Here is an 18,367-nt window from a genome sequence, read left to right as displayed (position 1 = left end):
TACAAAGGGCTTTCCCTACCTGGAGCCTCCTTCACCCTTTGCCCACTGGGCTTCAGCTGTGGCTCTGTGAGTCAGGGCCATGCTGCCACTCTGGGTAGGAAGGAGCATCAGGGCATAGGGCCCAACTGGGGATTCTGGGGCTCCTTTTACCCTCTCCCACCCTCCTCTTCTCCTCCTGCCAGGATAAGGACTTTGGACTCTCACCTGGGCACCCTGCAGTAGCCCAGAGCAGCCCCACCTCTTCCTGGCAGCCTCTGCCCTCCACTGAGCCCATAGCTCCCTCTGAGGGCTCCTCTCATCCTCTGCTGGGCCTTTTGTCCCCAGCTGTCCTCGCAGGGTCTCTTTCCTCCCTCCCCCTCACCCCTGGCAGCACGTGTCCGCCCGCAGGCGGCATCCCCTGAGTCACATCTTCTACTTGCAGGCCCCCCTGCCCCCCCACCCCGAAGTTCAAGTGGGCCTGCCTTGGAGGAGGCCCCACCCACCTCTCACCCCACCCTCTGTTATCTGATCCCTGGGATGTCTGAGGAACTGACTGAGGTGGGGCCAGCTAGAGGTGCCTTTGGGGTGGGGGCTGAGTGTGGAGGAGCAGGCGAGGAAATCCCCTGGACCCCACACCCCACGCCCCAGCTCCTCTGACTCAGAGCTGGGCAGGGATGGGGGCAGGGGCTTCCCACGGAGCACTTTCTAGACCTGGACTTCACGTTTGGGGTTTGGGGCCTTTGGAGTAACTTTGTTCCTCATGGGTGTTTGTTGAGAAGGGAGTGCTTCTAGGTCTGAGTCAGACTGATGACACAGGCCGCATAGCCCAGGCTGTCTGTGGAGGAGCGTGACCTGTACCCCTGTGGCCCCCAGCATCTTCCCTCCAGGTCAGCATTCCGGCTTGGCAGTCTGGGCTCTGGAAATAGGAAGATGAGGGTGAGGGCCCTCCTGGAGGCGCAGGCAGGACCTTGGGCCGGAGTCTGAGCCTGCAGCCGTTCCCTCCTCCAGATGCCAAAACCCTGGGCCTGCACCCTCCTCTGCCCTGTGGACCCCAGGCCTTTACTTCCCCAAGGCCCTTGCTCTCAGTGAGGGCCCATGTACCAGGGCCCAGCGTTCCCCAGGAGGTAACTCGGGGACTTGGTGTGTACTGGGGCATGTGTCTCTGGAGCTGGCACCCAGGGTCACCCCTGGAGCGAGGTGGGGGACAGGAGGCTCCGGGGAGCCGCTCCTCCTCGGAGGCCCCAGTGGGCGGGCCCCACCCCCGCCCCGCCCCGCCCCACCCCACCCCACCCTTCCGTCCTGTCCCGGCTGCTGGCTCAGCTGCTGCCTGTCGCTGTGGCCTCCTTGGGCTCTTTGACCACCCTGGAGCTGCTCAGGAGGTGGGAGTTGAGGGCAGGAGGTGGGAGTTGAGCCGGTGAGGCTTGGGGAGTGGGCCCTGTGTCCGCGGTACCAGGGCTTGAGCTGCCGCCTCGTTTCCTCGGTCCTGAGTGCGTGTGTTTGCCTGGCTCTGTCTCCCTGTCTCCAGGTGGACGGGCTGTCTGTCTGTGGGTGTCCCTTTGGGTCCTCGGGTCCAGACTACATGTGTTTGCCTGGCTCTGTCTCCGTATCTCCAGGTGGACGGGCTGTCTGTGGGTGTCCCTTTGCGTCCTCGGGTCCCGACTGCGTGTGTTTGCCTGGCTCTGTCTCCGTGTCTCCGGGTGGATAGGCTGTCTGTCTGTGGGTGTCCCTTTGGGTCCTCGGGTCCCGAGTGCGTGTATTTGCCTGGATGTGTCTCCGGGTGGACGGGCTGTCTGTCTGTGGGTGTCCCTTTGGGTCCTTGGGTTCCGAGTGCGTGTGTTTGCCTGGCTCTGTCTCCATGTTTCTGGGTGGACGGGCTGTCTGTCTGTGGGTGTCCCTTTGGGTCCTCGGGTCCCGAGTGCGTGTGTTTGCCTGGCTCTGTCTCCATGTTTCTGGGTGGACAGGCTGTCTGTCTGTGGGTGTCCCTTTGGGTCCTCGGGTCCTGACTGCGTGTGTTTGCCTGGCTCTCTCTCTCTGTGTCCGGGTGGATAGGCTGTCTGTTTGTGGGCGTCCCTTTGGGTCCTTGGGTCCCGAGTGCGTGTGTTTGCCTGGTTCTGTCTCTTGGTGGACGGGCTGTCTGTTTGTGGGTGTCCCCTTGGATCCCGAGTGCGTGTGTTTGCCTGGCTCTGTCTCTGTCTCCGGGTGGATGGGCTCTCTGTTTGTGGGTGTCCCCTTGGGTCCTCGGGTCCTGAGTGTGTGTGTTTGCCTGGCTCTGTCTCCGCATCTCTGGGTGGGTGGGCTCTCTGTCTGTGAGTGTCCCCTTGGGTCCTCGGGTCCCGAGTACCTGTGTTTGCCTGGCTCTGTCTCTGCTTGGACAGGCTATCTGTCTGTGGGTGTCCCTTTGGGTCCTCGGATCCCAGCTGCGTGTGTTTGCCTGACTCTGTCTCTCTGTGTCCGGGTGGATGGGCTGTCTGTCTGTGGGTGTCCCTTTGGGTCCTCGGGTCCCGAGTGCGTGTGTTTGCCTGGCTCTGTCTCACTCTGTCTCCGGGTGGACAGGCTGTCTGTCTGTGGGTGTCCCTTTGGGTCCTCGGGTCCCAAGTGCGTGTGTTTGCCTGGCTCTCTCTCTCTGTGTCCGGGTGGATGGGCTGTCTGTCTGTGAGTGTCCCTTGGGTCTGGGTTTGTGTGTGTGTGTCTCAGTCTGTTTCATGTTCTCCTCCTCCAGCAGCCTGGTTCTCAGTTCTCTCACATCTGTGCTCTTCTGTTAGACTTGGATTCCTTCTTGGCAATACTGTCTCCTAGCCACAGTCTGGGAGCACCCTTGACCCTGACTCTGACCAGTTCTTTAGACTCAATGCTTCTCGAGGTATCAGTCAGTGGACAGAGAAGGACACCAGATGTTCTGTGAGGCCACCTTACGAAGCTCTGTCTAGACCTAGAGGGATGGATGAAGACCGCTCTTCTCCAGTGGGTCCTTTGGAGGCTAGGATGGCTGACAGAACTCTGATGTTCTGTCTCCACCAGCCAGAGAAGGGGAACAGAGGTATGGGGGAACAGAGGTTTTGAAATCCATTGTGCTGGTCCTTGGCCTGGCTGGTGCCTGGGGCCTCTGCTTCCTCTGGTAGGCGAGGGAGGAGGAAGCAAAGGCTGTGTTGTCCCTCAAGGCCAGGGGCTGCCAGGGTCACCTGGAGAGAAGCGCTCAGGTGGTGTTTTGAGCACTGTTTAAGCCACATTTGTCAGCCATTTCTAGGCTACCTAGGCTGGGACTGAGGTTTCCAGGGACTGGTCCCCAGTAGGACTGGGGCAGCCTTCAGTGGTTCCTAACCCAAGTCCCGGTTCCTGGCTGCTGTTTCACATCTAGCCTGTCCCAGGATGCTGTGAGGCCATCCTGCTGGAGATGCTGGTCTGCTTCAGGGACTGTGCCCTCCTGTTGCCATGGAGACTCTGGGCTGAAGGGAGGTGTGGCCAGAGCAGTCTGGGTGGGAAAGGCTGACCTGGTTCTCCTGGGCTGATGGTGTCTCCATCCCACTGAGCCTTGGAGGGCAGGGGAGGGGACTGGGGACAGTGGGACGTAGCATTGGCCACCTCGGGAGTTATATTTGACTCTCCCTGGGAGGGTGCTGCTCCCGTGCTTAGGATGTGGTTCCCAAGTATGTTTCCTATACCTATTCTGCACTCTCCTCAGCCCCCACCCTGTAGCAAAGCCTTTTTTGAGACTTGGTATCAGGACTCCCAGCAGTGACAAAGGATCCCTTCCTTCTAGGCCTGGCTCTCGCCTTGGCCATACAGGTAACAAGGAAGGTAGGCCCAGTTCTGCTCTCCCCTCTCAGAAGTGGGTCCAGAGGAGGCATCCATGTGAGGGGCTGTGTTAGCAAAAGGAAAGGAGTGGAGGGAGTGCCCACCTGCCCACCCGGGTGGTCGTGATTCCCGTGTAAGCCCGGCCTTGCATATGAGTCTGTTCCACTCTGCACTGCTTCTCCAACTCAGTTAGTGAGCATCTCTGGAGAGGCGTGCGGGGCAGAATCCAGCATCCAGCTGCTGGGTTTGGTGTCTGAGACTGTCCCGTGGAGGGGCCCATGAGACCTGGGGGCCTGTGGGTGTTGGGGGGAGGGCAGCATCGGGGGCCGGGCGCCAGGCCCTCCCCCCTGTGCCTCTTTGGCCTCAGCCAGCCTGGAGGTGGGGTGGGGAGGGGAAGTGCTCCTCTCCTTGGAATGGCCCAGCTATTTTTGGATGGGCTCTGTCCCTTCCCGGGTGTTGTCCTCTCTTCTTCCTTCCCTTCCTGCCCTCACCCCCGAGAGGCAGGGCGGTAATCACAGGGTTGCTGTGTCTGTGGTGGCTGGGCAAGCAGCCTTGCTGGCAAGGAGACTGGGCCCTCAGCCCCCTCCTTGTACCTCCTGGCTCCCCCCAGATTACTGTGCTCAATGGGCCTCACTGCCTCCTTCCTGCCTCCACCTCCCCCAGCCCCCCGATCTGGCTGCAGATTGGAGGAAAGCTTGCTCTGTGCCCCTGGTGTGGACAGGTGATGTATGGGTGGGGCGCTGACAGTGAAGGGACACAGCTCGGTGCCACATGGACCCCCCCACAGCTGCAGGAGGCCCTCACCACCTCTGCCGTTGCCCGAAATCTGGGCCTCTCCCCAGTGTGAGCGATCTCAGCGGCAGGTGCAAGAGCCTCAGGGCTATTGACTCTTTGGCTTTCGAAGGATCCAAGAGGGCGCTTGGTTCTTTCCTGCCCACCTGGCCCGGCTCCCACCCCTGACCCCAGGCCTGGACCTAGGCTGTGCCAACAGAGTCTGTCTGAGGTCAGAGTGAGGGGCTGGTGGTCCCACAGTCCAGCCACACTGAGAGGCTGGGGTCCCTCCTAGACCTCTTGTTTAAGGCAAGGAGGTGGGTGGGGCTGAGAGCGGGGATCCCACAGTCCTGGCAGGAGGTGGTGGAAGGCACTGGAAATACATAAACCTTGGGTTGCCCCAGGTACTTTCAAACTTTTGAAGGACTACCTGCCTGCAGGAGGGATATGGTTGGAGGGCTTGGCCCCAAGCCCAACACTAAGGCTGTGGTGCTCCTTTGGGCCCCTGCAGCTTAGAGCTCCTGGAACCAGGTTGAAGAGGGAAATTGGGTGGCCAGGGGTGGACAGGGGCTTAGGCCTTGCCAGGGGAGAAGGGGGGTGAGGTGGTATGGTGAGAAGAGTGCTGGCTTCACAGACTGACAACTGGGTTTGAATCCTGGATCTGCTGCACTCTGTTTGGTAACTGTAGGCAAGTTGTGTCACTTGTTTGAATGTGTTTCCTTATTTCTAAACTGGAGGAAAAGCTGTCTGACCCATCTGAGTCGCTTAGGGTAAGGCTCTGTGCTAACGCCAGGCCCTGTGCTGGGTGAGTGGCAGATCCTGGGGTGCTGCTGGCGGGCTGCTCTGATCCTGGGGCCCTTGCCCTGGTACTCCTTTCCGCTGAGATGGTCAGATACCATGGTGCAGAGAGCTTGGTATGAAAAGGGTCCCGTCCTTGGGGCCTTCCACCACATCCTGGTGTTCACCACGTCACCTCTGTTGGGCAGGGCAGAGAACTACTGGTGGCGTGGGCAGAACACGCGGACGCTGTGCGTAGGGCCCTTCCCTCGCAACGTGGTGACCTCCGTGGCTGGCCTTTCGGCCCAGGACATCAGCCAGCCGCTGCAGAATAGCTTCATCCACACGGGGCATGGCGACAGCGACCCCCGCCACTGCTGGGGCTTCCCTGACAAGATCGACGAGTGAGTACTGGTGGGGCTCCACATGGGGGCTCCAGGGCCAGCAGCCCTTCCCTGGGCACGCAGGCTCTCCAGGCCTCCAACGTCTCCATTACAGCCCTGGGCCAAGGGTCTCCTGTCCTAGGCCTTTCCTTGCAGGCAGGACTGAGGTTGCAGCTTCAGAGGTTGGACCAAGTCTTCCTTTGGTGGAAGGGCCTCTAGGGCCTGCACCTCTTAAGTTGCCCCTGCAAACCGACCTTAGGAAAATGGTCTTGGAAGTAGCCTTTAGAAGCAGTTGGTAGGAAGCATCTCCTGATCCCCAGTACTTGGTGGCAGTTTCCTTTCTCCTGCTGGAAGCACCCATGTCCTGGAGATGGGAGCTGCTGGCTCAGGCCTGAGAGGCAAGGTGCAGAAAAACTCCCTGCAGGGACACTCCGGAGGGAATTTAGGCAGCAGCTCGAAGCCCTCTGCCCCTCCTCACCCTGCCTTGCCCTGGTTACTCTGTACCTGGGAGGGGGTTCAGCTTCCTTTAAGCGAAAGGATGAGGTCATCTAGGGGCATCTGGGGAAGACACACAGGAGGATTAGTCACTTCCTGAGGGCCCCGCCCCAGGGAGCCACCTGGAGCTCCTCCTACTGGGCCACCAAGCCTCTGTGCCAGCCCCACTGAGCTTCCGAGCAGTGCTTTCTCCTCCACCTTCTGACAGGCCTCGTCCCAAGGGGCGAGGTTCAACCTGCCCTTCACCCCCTGCTCTGCACACCAGGATGCTGAGCCCTGGGAGGGTGCCAGGGCTCTCGCCTCGCAAGAGCCGGGGAGGGCCTGAGAGAGCTTGGGTTGCAGACCCCCTGCAGGAGGCGGCCGTGGCAGTGTGGCCTGGCAGCGGAGAAGAGAGTGGCAGCAGGTGGCTGCTGAGCGGGGGTGGGGGTGCCACGGGTGTTGCAGAGCGCCAGCTCTACCCTTTTAGGGAGTACTTGGAGCCCATACAATCCTAGGCTTTTCAGCCTACGCTCAGGAGTTCTTCCTCTGACCCCTCTCCACGGCACCCTCCCCTGGTCACTGCTGGATCTTTGGAAGGGAGCTCCTGGGAGGCAGAAGTCCTGTGCTCCAGACCCACTTCCGCCAGGGGCTTGGACAGGACTCTTCTGTCCTCTGCCTGAGGCCAGGGCACAGGCCCAGCGACTCCCCAGGGTGCCCTCTCTGCCACCACCCTACCTGCCCCCATCACTGACCCACTTTTCTCCCCACAGACTGTATCTGGGAAACCCTATGGACCCTCCCGACCTGCTGAGCGTGGAACTGAGCGCATCCAGACCCACCCAGCATCTGGGCAGGGTGAAAAGTAAGGGCCCCCAAACCCGTAGTCCCCTAGTTCATCAGCTACCGAGCAAGAGGTGCTGCCTCCTCGGGCCACCATGAGCCAGTTGGGTCAGGGCTGCAGGGGACAGCTGTGTCCCTGGCTCTGGCGGGGCGTGGGGCGGGCAGTGAGAGGCAGTGGTATCCGCCGAGGTGGGCATCGTCAGTCTGGCCAGCGCTGGCCTGCCCTCTCCGCTTTCCTCCTCCCCCTCCTCCTCCCCACCATGCTCAGATCCTGGCTCTCCTCACTGCCCCCTAATCCTGCTCTCCTCTCCTGAGCCAAAGCCACCCCCCTGGCTCCACCTTGGCCAGGAGCCTCATCCATCTCCCGGATCCTAGGCCTGTGGGGCCGGAACACAGTTTTCCCGTCCTGCCGCCCCATTGCTTCCCATCACCGCTGGGTGTGTGCGTTCACTCCCCCATTCACTTTCTCTCTCTCTCTCCCCGCATTCTGCCCTCCCCTCTGGCTCTGTCTCCCCGCCCCTGTCCTCCTCTCCTGCTCTGCCCCTCTACTCTCCGCATGGCCTTTCTTGCAGGGGAGCCTCCACCTCGCCCTCCTCAGCCTGCCATCTTCACTCAGAGTAAGTGGGGCTGCTCCTGGTGCCTTGGCCCCCGCCCCCGCCCCCTCTCTCCTCTCACTCCTCTCCTTCTGGAAGGTACAGAGCCCTGGCCGGCTGGCTGGGTGGGAGGGGAGGTGGACGTGTGCTGTGAGCTTCTGCGACTGACCTGGCCCAGCATGCCTGCCTCTCCCCCCACTCCCCAAAAGCCCGGGCTTCTGCAATAAGAGTGTGATCCTGGTGCCCACCCCCGCCTCTGCCCACCGTTGTGCAGCCCTGCCTCACTTCCTGCGGGACCTACAGAAGCTGTGTCTGGGCCCTCGTGCCAATTTGTTGGGAGCCCTGTCCTCTCTAAGGATGACTCCTGTCGCCCTTGACGGTGGGAGATGGCCCATAGCCCCTGCCTGCACTAATGGTGTGCTGTAACGGGGTAGGGATTGCTAACCAGGGCCCACAGGGATTTGGGGTCTTGCGTCAAAGGGGAGGGTATCAGAAGCGGGCAGATGTGGGGTATTGCTTGTTCTAGCTGCAGTGGAGGCAGGGGCTCACTGACCTGGGCTGCCAGCCCCCAGAGCAGGTTCTCCCCTCCTGTTTGGAAAGAGTCTGTGTGCACGGAGAATTCTGGTGCCTGAGGGCTGCCCTTCCGGGGAATTGGGAGCTGGTAGAGATACTTGATTGTCTTCCCCATCCACCTGCCTGACGCTGCCTCCCTGTTGGGGTTCTCCCTTCCATCACAGAACCAACCTACGACCCCGTGAGTGAGGACCAAGACCCCCTGTCCAGCGACTTCAAGAGGCTGGGCCTGCGAAAGCCAGGACTGCCCCGTGGGCTGTGGCTCGCGAAGCCCTCAGCCCGGGTGCCAGGCACCAAGGCCGGCCGCAGTGGCGGCGAGGTCACGCTCATCGACTTCGGCGAGGAGCCTGTTGTGCCAGCCCCACGGCCCTGTGCCCCATCTCTGGCGCAGCTGGCCATGGACGCCTGTTCCTTGCTGGACAAGACCCCGCCGCAGAGCCCTACACGGGCCCTGCCCCGGCCTCTGCATCCCACACCTGTGGTGGACTGGGATGCACGCCCGCTGCCCCCGCCTCCCGCCTACGACGACGTGGCCCAGGATGAGGATGACTTCGAGGTCTGCTCCATCAACAACACCCTAGTGGGCGCCGGGGTCTCTGCTGAGCCCAGCCAGGGCGAGACCAACTACGCCTTTGTGCCTGAGCCGGCGAGGCTCCTCCCCCCGCTGGAGGACAACCTGTTCCTCCCACCCCAGGGTGGGGGCAAGCCACCCAGCTCGGCCCAAACCGCAGAGATCTTCCAGGCGCTGCAGCAGGAATGCATGCGGCAGCTGCAGGTCCCGGCTGGCGCTCCAGTCCCCTCGCCCAGCCCCGGGGGTGACGACAAGCCCCAGGTGCCCCCCCGGGTGCCTATCCCCCCGAGGCCCACGCGCTCGCGTGGCGAGCTGTCTCCAGCCCCCCCAGGCGAGGAGGAGATGGGCCGGTGGCCCGGACCTGCCTCCCCTCCCCGGGTGCCTCCCCGGGAGCCCCTGTCTCCACAAGGCTCCAGGACTCCCAGCCCCCTGGTGCCACCTGGCAGCTCCCCACTGCCACCCCGGCTCTCCAGCTCACCTGGGAAGACCATGCCCACCACCCAGAGCTTTGCCTCAGACCCCAAGTATGCCACACCCCAGGTGATCCAGGCGCCTGGCCCACGGGCCGGCCCCTGCATCTTGCCCATCGTCCGAGATGGGAAGAAGGTCAGCAGCACCCACTACTACCTGCTGCCCGAGCGGCCGCCCTACCTGGAGCGCTACCAGCGCTTCCTGCATGAGGCCCAGAGCCCCAAAGATCCAGACCCCCTGCCTGTGCCCCTGCTGCTGCCCCCTCCCAGCACGCCAGCCCCAGCCGCCCCCACTGCCACTGTTCGACCAATGCCCCAGGCTGCCCCAGACCCTAAGGCCAACTTTTCCAGCAACAACAGCAACCCAGGGGCCCGGCCATCCACCCTGAGGGCCACTGCTCGGCTGCCACAGAGGGGCTACCCCGGGGACGGGCCAGAGGCTGGGCGGCCTGCTGACAAGATCCAGATGGTGAGTAGTGGGCCTGGCTGCAGGGTGAGAAGGGGTGGGGGCCCAAGGGACCCAGAGGAAGGGGCCCGAGTGGTGCTGACGGGTGGGGGTGGTGTGCCCAGCTGCAGGCCATGGTGCATGGGGTGACCACAGAGGAGTGCCAGGCGGCCCTGCAGAGCCACAGCTGGAGCGTGCAGAGGGCTGCCCAGTATCTGAAGGTACCATCACCTCCTGCCCACTCTGGCTTTCAGGGACCCTGAGGACTGTTCTGCGGCTCTCCTTCCACTCTCTCCCTCCCTACCACCACCCCCTTCCTCTGCCCCGCCCTGGTCCAGCGCCCCGCCCTGGTCCAGCGCCCCTCCGCCCCAGTGTGTCCCATGGCAGCACCCTCTGCTCCCCAGGTGGAGCAGCTCTTTGGTCTGGGTCTGCGGCCACGAGGCGAGTGCCACAACGTGTTGGAGATGTTCGACTGGAACCTGGAACAGGCCGGCTGCCACCTGCTGGGCTCCTGTGGCCCTGCCCACCACAAGTGAGCAAACCCTGCATCTGCCGTCTTCCTGTCCCCGGGCTTCCTGGAGCAGCCACCCTGGGAGTAGCCAACATTGCACGGCCAGACACAGGGCCCCAGGCCAGGAGAAGGGAGGGGGTCCCAGTCCCACAAGACGGGCAGTTCTCGAGGAAAACAGTTTCTCTTAAGCACGTTTGTCTTGACTTCATAGCTTCTGTGTTCAGATGAACTAATGAGTGAGAGGAATCGGAGCCACTCTGGTTGTAGGGGGCTTGCTTCCTAATCAGGCTCTAGCGAGCAGCAGTTTAGGATCCAATAATTTAAACAAATACTTCTTACCTCCTCATTTCCTATTTGTGTTTAAAATAACACCTAAAGTTTTAATGCCTTTTTAAAGGAATGTCTAATTAAAAAAATCCATTACTTTTCCTATAAAAAATTTATATGTAATCTGACATTAATATATAGATGTATGTTAATAGCAAACTTGATGTAGAGTGTAAATACCAATGAAAGTTTATTGAGTCAAAAGTGAACTTCTACCCTGGGAGGAAGTGCTGGCGGGGTGTGGGGTGTCAAGAGTCCCCTGGCAGGACAGTCTGATTGGAGCCCAGCGCCCTGTTCACATATGGTGTCAGCTTGTGCGCCTTTCCTGATCTCTCAGGGTGCTCATCTGTAACATGTGTATCAGTGTTAGTTCCAACCTTATAGAAATTTTTAGAAGAATTAATGAGGGATGCCTCTGTCATACCACACAGCAAGTGTCTGGCCCACAGGACACTGTCTATCACTGAATGTTAACCGTTACCTTGTGGTTATTCTTACTAATTTGCATCAGTTATTGATACACAGTTAGCTTATTAAAGAAGGCATACAGAATGATAAATTCCAATGTTATTGCCTAGAACCACCCATTTTCAACTCCTTTGGCCAGCACCAAGAGGCCTTCTCATACCTGCTCACCCTGGACCTTCCATCCTCTTGCACTGACCCCTTCTGAAGGAAGGCTTTCTGATTGTTTCCCATCCTTTAGGCGCTGAGATGCCTGAAGAGCCAGAGGATCTGCCCTGAAGGAATCACTTAAGCTTGTCCATCTGAGGGGGGCGGGGAGACTCCCTGCCAGGCCTGGAGGACCTGCTGCGCCCACGGCCCCCAGTGGCAGAGCGAGGCCACGGCAGCAGGAAGCTGGGACCCCGGCCCTGCCTGTCCCTCGCTCCCCCAGTGCTGACCCTGCAGCTCTAGAGCCCGTGGTGCCCCAGCCAAGGTGCAGGAGGGAGCCTCTTGAAGGCAGGCTGGGGTCGGCCTCAGCAGGCCCTGCAGCTGACCTGCCTCTGGGCTTTAGTCCCTGGTGGAGCCTGTGGCTAAAGGGTCTGGCCAGGCCTTGCCGGCGGGAAAGCCAGACTTGACCTTGGGTCAGGAGGATGTGTTGGCCATACAGAGAGGTGGACCAGGGAGTGGGTGGGGGCCCTTCACAGGGCTAGGCCCTTTCCAGGGAGCCCTGTCGAACAAAATGTGGCCTCACCATGCACGTATTATGGGACTTGGCCGGTCTTAGGATCTTGTGCCTGAAAATAGCTTGAGGTGGCTCAGGTAGCAGAGCTGGGGTGCCAGTTCATTCCCTGGCAGGGACCAGGGCCCCAGGGCCCAGGATTGGAAGGAGACCAAGGGGGCAGCTGCCCTGGAGGGACACCAGTGCTTCCTCTTTGACCCAGCTCTTCCCCTCTGCTGTTCCGTGTTTTCCCACCAGTCTGTCGCCAAAGTTGCTGCCCCAGCTATGAATATCTGCTTCTTCCAGAGAAATAAAGTTAGTTTCTATTTTATGTTACTTGTTTGTGTCTGCCTGTTTCTCTTGTCAGCTGCCTGAGGTTCCAGGGCTCCCCAAGCTACTGCCGTCTATCCCAGGCAGCAGGCCCTGTAGCGCCATCTGTTGATGAAGAAGAGGAGGTACAGGCCTCTTTGACCTTAAGGAGTCTCTCCCTTTCCTGGGCTGGCTGAGGACAGAACCCACCTAATTCAGTGTCCCTTAAGTTTTATCTCTGGAGTTCTGTGAGGCAGGATATACTGTGGGACAGAGTAAAGTAACTCAATTAGCTGGACCTAAGCCAGAAATTTTTTTAGCACGTGCTAAGTCACTTCAGTCATATCTGACTCTTTGCAACCCTATGGACTATAGCCCACCAAGCTCCTCTATCCATGGGATTCTCTGGACAAGAATACTGAAAAAAAGAAAATATTGGATTGGGTTGCCATGTCGTTTTCTCCAGGGGATCTTCCCGACCCAGGGATCAAACTCATGTTTCTTGTATCTCCTGCATTGGCAGGCAGGTTCTTTACCACCAGCACTATCTGGGAAGCCCTTTTGTTTGTTTAAGCATGGAAGGCCTCAATATGTATAAGCATTTTAATTTTCTGGATAGCTAATAATTCACTTGGTTCAAAATGCAGAAGATACTAAGGCGTATACGGTGAGATTTCCCGCCCCAGCTGCCACCTCCCCTCTTCCGAGGCTGCTTTCATCCTCAGTTTCCCATGTTTCTTGTTTTTTTCGCTTAGTGTTGTGAAGCGCTCCTTAGCCATACTGAAAGAGCTTCCCCAGGCTTGTCTAAGGCTGCGTGGATGCGGCTGAACCATTCTCTGTTTAACCAGGCCCTTTTGGATGGTGAGCTATTTGGTTGTTCCCAATCCTCAACAGTTACAGTCATTGCAGCAATAAACGGTGAATGTGGGTTATTCGTCACTCACAAGGCAGTCTGAAGGATGAGTTCCTAGAAGCAATGCTCCTGCACCAGAGTGTACGCAGCTCCTGAGGAATCCTGCTCGCTTTCTCCCCACAGAGGAGGGTCTTCCCAGTGTCACAGTCACCAGTGTGTGAGAGCTTTCTGTGTGTTATCAGAGCTTTCTGACTTTAGACAGTCTGACACGTGGAAAATGGTGTGTTTTAAAACGCACTCCTCTAAGTGGGGCCATTTATATCTCTTTTCTATGAGCTACTTATTAATAGCTTTGACCCATTAAAAATTAGATTATTAATCTGTTTCTTACTGGTTTTAAGGAATTTAGTGAAAGAAGAAGTGTACCCTTTTGAGCTTTATCATATTATCATCTGAACTTAAGGAAAAGAGGGAAGTCATATAGTAAGCTGATGGCTTGGGTTTATTAAAAACAGGCAATTCAAGATGTTCCTGAGTTGTTCTCCTTAGTGTCTGGGGCTCCAGGTTGGCTGTGGAGTAGGCCCCCTAGGAGATCTTTAGCCTTCGGATGCAAATGTTTTCTGAGTATGCTATTCACAAAGGCAGGAATTAAATTATATTTAGCTGCAATTTAAAGAAATTAATCAAATATATTATCAGGTCAGTTCAGTTGCTTAGTCATGTCTGACTCTCTGACCCCACAGACTGCTGCACACCAGGAAAAAGCATGTTGTCATAGGAAAGGAAAAAGTATTTGGGCCTTGCTGCTAGACCTGGATTTCATTCTCAGTTGTTGAATCTTGGAAAAATGACAACTTTTCTGAGTCTAAACTGGGGAAGAGTGTAATTCCCACTTTATAGAACGGTTGTGAGGATTAAGTGAAGTCATATAGGTGAAACATTTTGCTAGGTGACTGGCCATGGGAATTACCCGGTAAACTATAATCATAACGCATTTTGTTTCTTCATATTCCTGCCTATTGATAGCTTGCATTATACACTGAACAACTCTTAAGTGTACAAATCTCTTCTTTCACCTACCCTCTTAACTGGAAACAATTTGTTTTTTGCTAGCAAGTCACTTCCAGTTACAGATCATGGGCACTTTTAGCTCCATTAAAAAGATGTAATTTTTTGGAGAAGAAAATGGCAACCCACTCCAGCACTCTTGCCTGGAAAATTCCATGGACGGAGGAGCCTGGTAAACTACAGTCCATGGGATTACAGAGAGTTACACGCAACTGAGCAACTTCATTTCTTAAAAAAAAAAAAAAAAAATGTTTTTTGGTGAATGATGGCAGAGCTAATACATCTCAGAATTATATTTTATAAGGGGGATACCAAAGCATCTGGAGTTTCCTCAGGGGGTCAGGAGAACCGATGTACTTTTCTTGCCAGCGACACAGCTCCCTGAATTCTAGGTTTTCCTGCCATTTTTCTCGTTTCTGGTCAGGCTGCCAGCTTCTGCCAGCATCTCTTGGGTTTATTGAAAAGATCTTAAGGAAAGATACTGAAAGAGCTGACCCAAGTTTGCCAATACGGAGCATCAGTAAATCAGTGAGGAATCACTGGATACCTCCTTTGTGTCAAGCCTTGAAGAGGGGATACAAGTTAAAGAGACACAGTCTGTGCCCAGGGGGACTGTGGCATTGCAGCAAGACGATGCGTACTCATTACATGCTACATGCCTTGGAATGAGAGAGAAGGTGGCTCCCTGGAGGAAGACATTGTGCTGACCTGATGGGGAGGAATAGGTAAGCACCAGGAAGGTGAGGGGACAGGACAGCATGGTAGGTGTGGGAAACAGCACTCATATCCTATGGGGATGCAAACTGGCTTGCCCTGAGAACAACAGTTGGCAAGGCTAGCACTCCTCCTTTTGTTAACTTTCTGGGGTGGGTTGAAAGTGACTTTCATTGTGTGATCCTAGTGAGTGGATCCTAGGGCTGGAAACTGAAGACACTGGTGTGAAATGCTGAGTCCTCTAACAGACAGACGGAGGTGGCAGAGGAATACTGTGGTCAGACCTGTGTCTTTAAGAGACATGGGATAACCACAAGGTCCTACTGTATAGCACAGGGAACTGTATCTAATAACCTGTGATAAACCATAATGGAAAAGAGTATGAAAATGTATATATGGGGACTTCTCTGTTGGTCCACTGGTTAGGACGTCACCTTCCCTGCACGGGGGATGGACTCGATCCCTTCCCGGGGAACTAATCCCACATGCCTCAAAGCCAAAAAATGAAATAAAACCAAAACATAGACAATAGAAACAATATTGTAACAAATTAAATAAAAACTTTAAAAATAGTCCATGTCAAAAATGCTTAAAAATTATAATATATGGTGGCTCAGACGGTAAAGCGTCTGTCTACAATGCAGGAGACCCGGGTTCGATCCCTGGGTCGGGAAGATCTCCTGGAGAAGGAAATGGCAGTCCACTCCAGTACTATTGCCTGGAAAATCCCATGGACAGAGAAGCCTGGTAGACTACAGTCCACGGGGTCGCAAAGAGTTGGACATGACTGAGCGACTTCACCTTGATGTATAATTGAGTCATTTTGCTCTACAGCAGAAATAAAATACAGCATTGTAAATGTACTTTATTTCAATACAATTTTTTAAAAAGAGAGAGATGGCCCTGCTTTAAAGTGACTTGCCGCTTCACTGTGGCCATAAGTGGAGCAAAGGTCTAGTGCGTCGTGTCTCACTGCACACTGGGAAAATAAAGGTGTTCTTGAAGCAAATTGACTTTTACAGAAATTTGAACTTGGAAAATGAAGAGGCCACCAATTCCTTAAATCCTTGGCTAGAACAGGGGTTCTGAAGGCCAGTCCGGGGCCTGTGCTGGTCTAGGGTCAAGTTTTCACTGGCCTGAAGTGCAGTGTTAAGAATAAGAACCAAACAACTTTTTCCCAAAATGTACTGCTCCATTACAATGATTGTCTGTATCCTGAGATTTTCGTCTTCCTATATTGGTATTGAAGTGGCTGTTCTTGTGCAGTGATGGCAGTGGTCGTGGTAGGTGGTAGAGTCGTCCTCGTGCCCTTACATGGCAATGCTGTGTCTGCACAACCTCGCAAGCAATTATTAGTTTTACATCATTAGCTCTGAAACCCATCTTCAGAACGCCTGGACAAGAGTGCTTTTGTGTTAGGCAGCACCACCTATTGGCAACATGTGACACTGCGGTCTCTTGGGCCAAATGTCAGATGAAGGGATTGTGTGAAGTCATTGCTCAACAAACAAGTCCCAAAACTCCAGGCCCAGGCCCATGGGTGCTTAAAGGGACATTCCAGGGAAGCTACTGGGGAAGAAACAGGTTCGCCCATCATCTGGAGCCAAACAGGGGCTGGCTAGGATTTAATGCCAAGCAGAGGAACTGAGTGGGAGGCTTTGAAGGAGCTCACCCCTAACCTAGGAAACTCTGAGCTAACTGGGAGGAAGCTGTGGGCTGAAGAAAAAGTCCTGGGAGGACACAGGTGCCCTTTGGGAAGCCCACACCACCACTGTATCTATTTTTTATTGAAGGGTAGTTGATTTACAATGTTGTATTAATTTCCGCTGTACAGCAAAGTGTCTCAGTTTTACATATACATCCATTCTTTTTTATTTATATTTTAAAATATTTTTTCCATTATGATTTACCCCAGGATATTACAGAGTCCCCTGTGTTAAGTAGGACCTTGTTGTTTATTCATAATAGTGTGTACCTGCTAATCCGAAACTCCCAGTTCATCCTTCCCCCATCCTCCACCCGCCTTGGCAGCCACAAGTCTCTTCTCTATGTCTGTGAATCTGTTTTGTTTTTGTAGAGAGATTCATTTGTGCCATATTTTAGATTCCACATATAAGTGATATCATATGGTATTTGTCTTTCTCTTTCAGACATACTTCACGTAGTATGATAATCTCTAGTTGCATCCATGTTGCTGCAAATGGCATTATTTCATTCTATTTTTGTGGCTGGGTGATATTCCATTGCATATATGTACCACATCTGCTTTATCCAGTCTTCTGTCGGACATTTAGCTTGTTTCCATGTCTTGGCTATTGAGAATAGTGTTGCTATGAACAAAAGGGGATAAGTATCTTTTTGAATTTTAGTTTTGCTCAGATATATGCCCAGGAGTGGTACTGTTGGATCATATGGTAATTCTATTTTTAGTTTTCTAAGGAACCTCCATTCTGTTCTCCATAGTGACTATACCAAATTAAATTCCCACCAACAATGTAAGAAGGTTCCCTTTTCTTCACATCCTGTCTTGCATTTAGTTATATGTAAACTTAATGATGACCATTCTGATGGATGTGAGGTGATACCTCATTGTAGTTTTGATTTGCATTTCCCTAATACTAGTGAAGTTGACTCATTGGAAAAGGCTTTGATGCTGGGAGGGATTGGGGGCAGGAGGAGAAGGGGACAACAGAGGATGAGATGGCTGGATGGCATCACTGTCTCGATGGACGTGAGTTTGAGTGAACTCCGAAGTTGGTGATGGACAGGGAGGCCTGGCGTGCTGCAATTCATGGGGTAGCAAAGAGTCGGACACGACTGAGCAACTGAGCCTCTGAGCTGAACTGAACTGAATAATAGTGATTATGAACATCTTTTCATGTGCCTGTTGGTGATCTGTATATTTTCTTTGGAGAAATGTCTATTTAGATCTACGGCCCATTTTTCAACTGGGTTTTTTTTGTTGCTGTTGAGTTACATGAGTTGCTTGTATATTTTGGAAATTAAGCCCTTGTTAGATAGCAAATGTTTTCTTCCATTCTGTAGGTTGTCCTTTTGTTTTGTTTATGATTTCCTTTTTCCTTCACAAAAGCTTGAAGATTTGATTAGGTCCCATTTGTTTATTTTTGTTTTTATTTCTATTGCCTTGGAAGAGTGACCTAAGAAAACACTGGTATGATTTATATCAGAGAATATTTTGCCTATGATCTCTTCCATCACTGTGTTTTTTAACAGTTTTTATGATTGTATATGTACTTACTGTTGAATTGAAACATTCAGAAAAGCACAATGAGAAAATCAAAATTACCCAGAACCACTTGAAATTTTGATATTTTTTTTCCTGTGCATATATATGTCTGCATTGTGGTTTTATAAAAATAAGGTTATCTGGCTTATATTCTTACGTACCTGACGTTTTTTACCTGCCATTTGACGCCACCAGTTTTCCGCATCTTTAAATGCATCTTCTCAAAGGATATTTAAACACTGCATATTTTGCATTCTGTGGAAATGGAAAATAGACGTTCTCTACTAACACATTATTTTGCTAACATTTTCATTTTGTAACAAATTATTTTAACAGATATTGCTAAATGGCTTTTCAGAAAGATTTGTTCCCCTTATTAAAACAAAATCTATGTTTTTTCATTTCTTTTTAAATTGAAGTATAGTTGATTTACAATGTCTTAATTTCTGCTGCACAGCAAAGTGATTCAGCTATACATATGTATATATACGTTCTTTCTCCTGTTCTT

General features: G+C 54.2%; 1 protein-coding gene across 16 annotated transcripts in view; it reads left to right on the top strand.

Annotated features, from left to right (window-relative positions):
- Positions 1–12,004, top strand: part of TNK2 (tyrosine kinase non receptor 2) — a 41,040-nt gene extending 29,036 nt beyond the window's left edge. For 5 of the 16 annotated variants that reach the window (XM_018046066.1, XM_018046073.1, XM_018046068.1 and 2 more), the window contains 7 exons: positions 5,529–5,723; positions 6,947–7,038; positions 7,589–7,708; positions 8,347–9,692; positions 9,794–9,889; positions 10,073–10,200; positions 11,213–12,004. In XM_018046066.1, coding sequence (XP_017901555.1) covers positions 5,529–5,723; positions 6,947–7,038; positions 7,589–7,708; positions 8,347–9,692; positions 9,794–9,889; positions 10,073–10,200; positions 11,213–11,219 — 1,984 coding nt within the window. In that variant the 3' untranslated portion in view covers positions 11,220–12,004. The other 11 variants (XM_018046059.1, XM_018046092.1, XM_018046076.1 and 8 more) reach the window with 11 other exon arrangements.

Source organism: Capra hircus, chromosome 1 (genome assembly GCF_001704415.2).
Source record: "Capra hircus breed San Clemente chromosome 1, ASM170441v1, whole genome shotgun sequence".
In the NCBI taxonomy this organism is placed as follows: Eukaryota; Metazoa; Chordata; class Mammalia; order Artiodactyla; family Bovidae; genus Capra; species Capra hircus.
The sequence above is the reverse complement of the archived record's forward strand: the minus strand, read 5'-3'. Positions and strand labels throughout refer to the sequence as shown.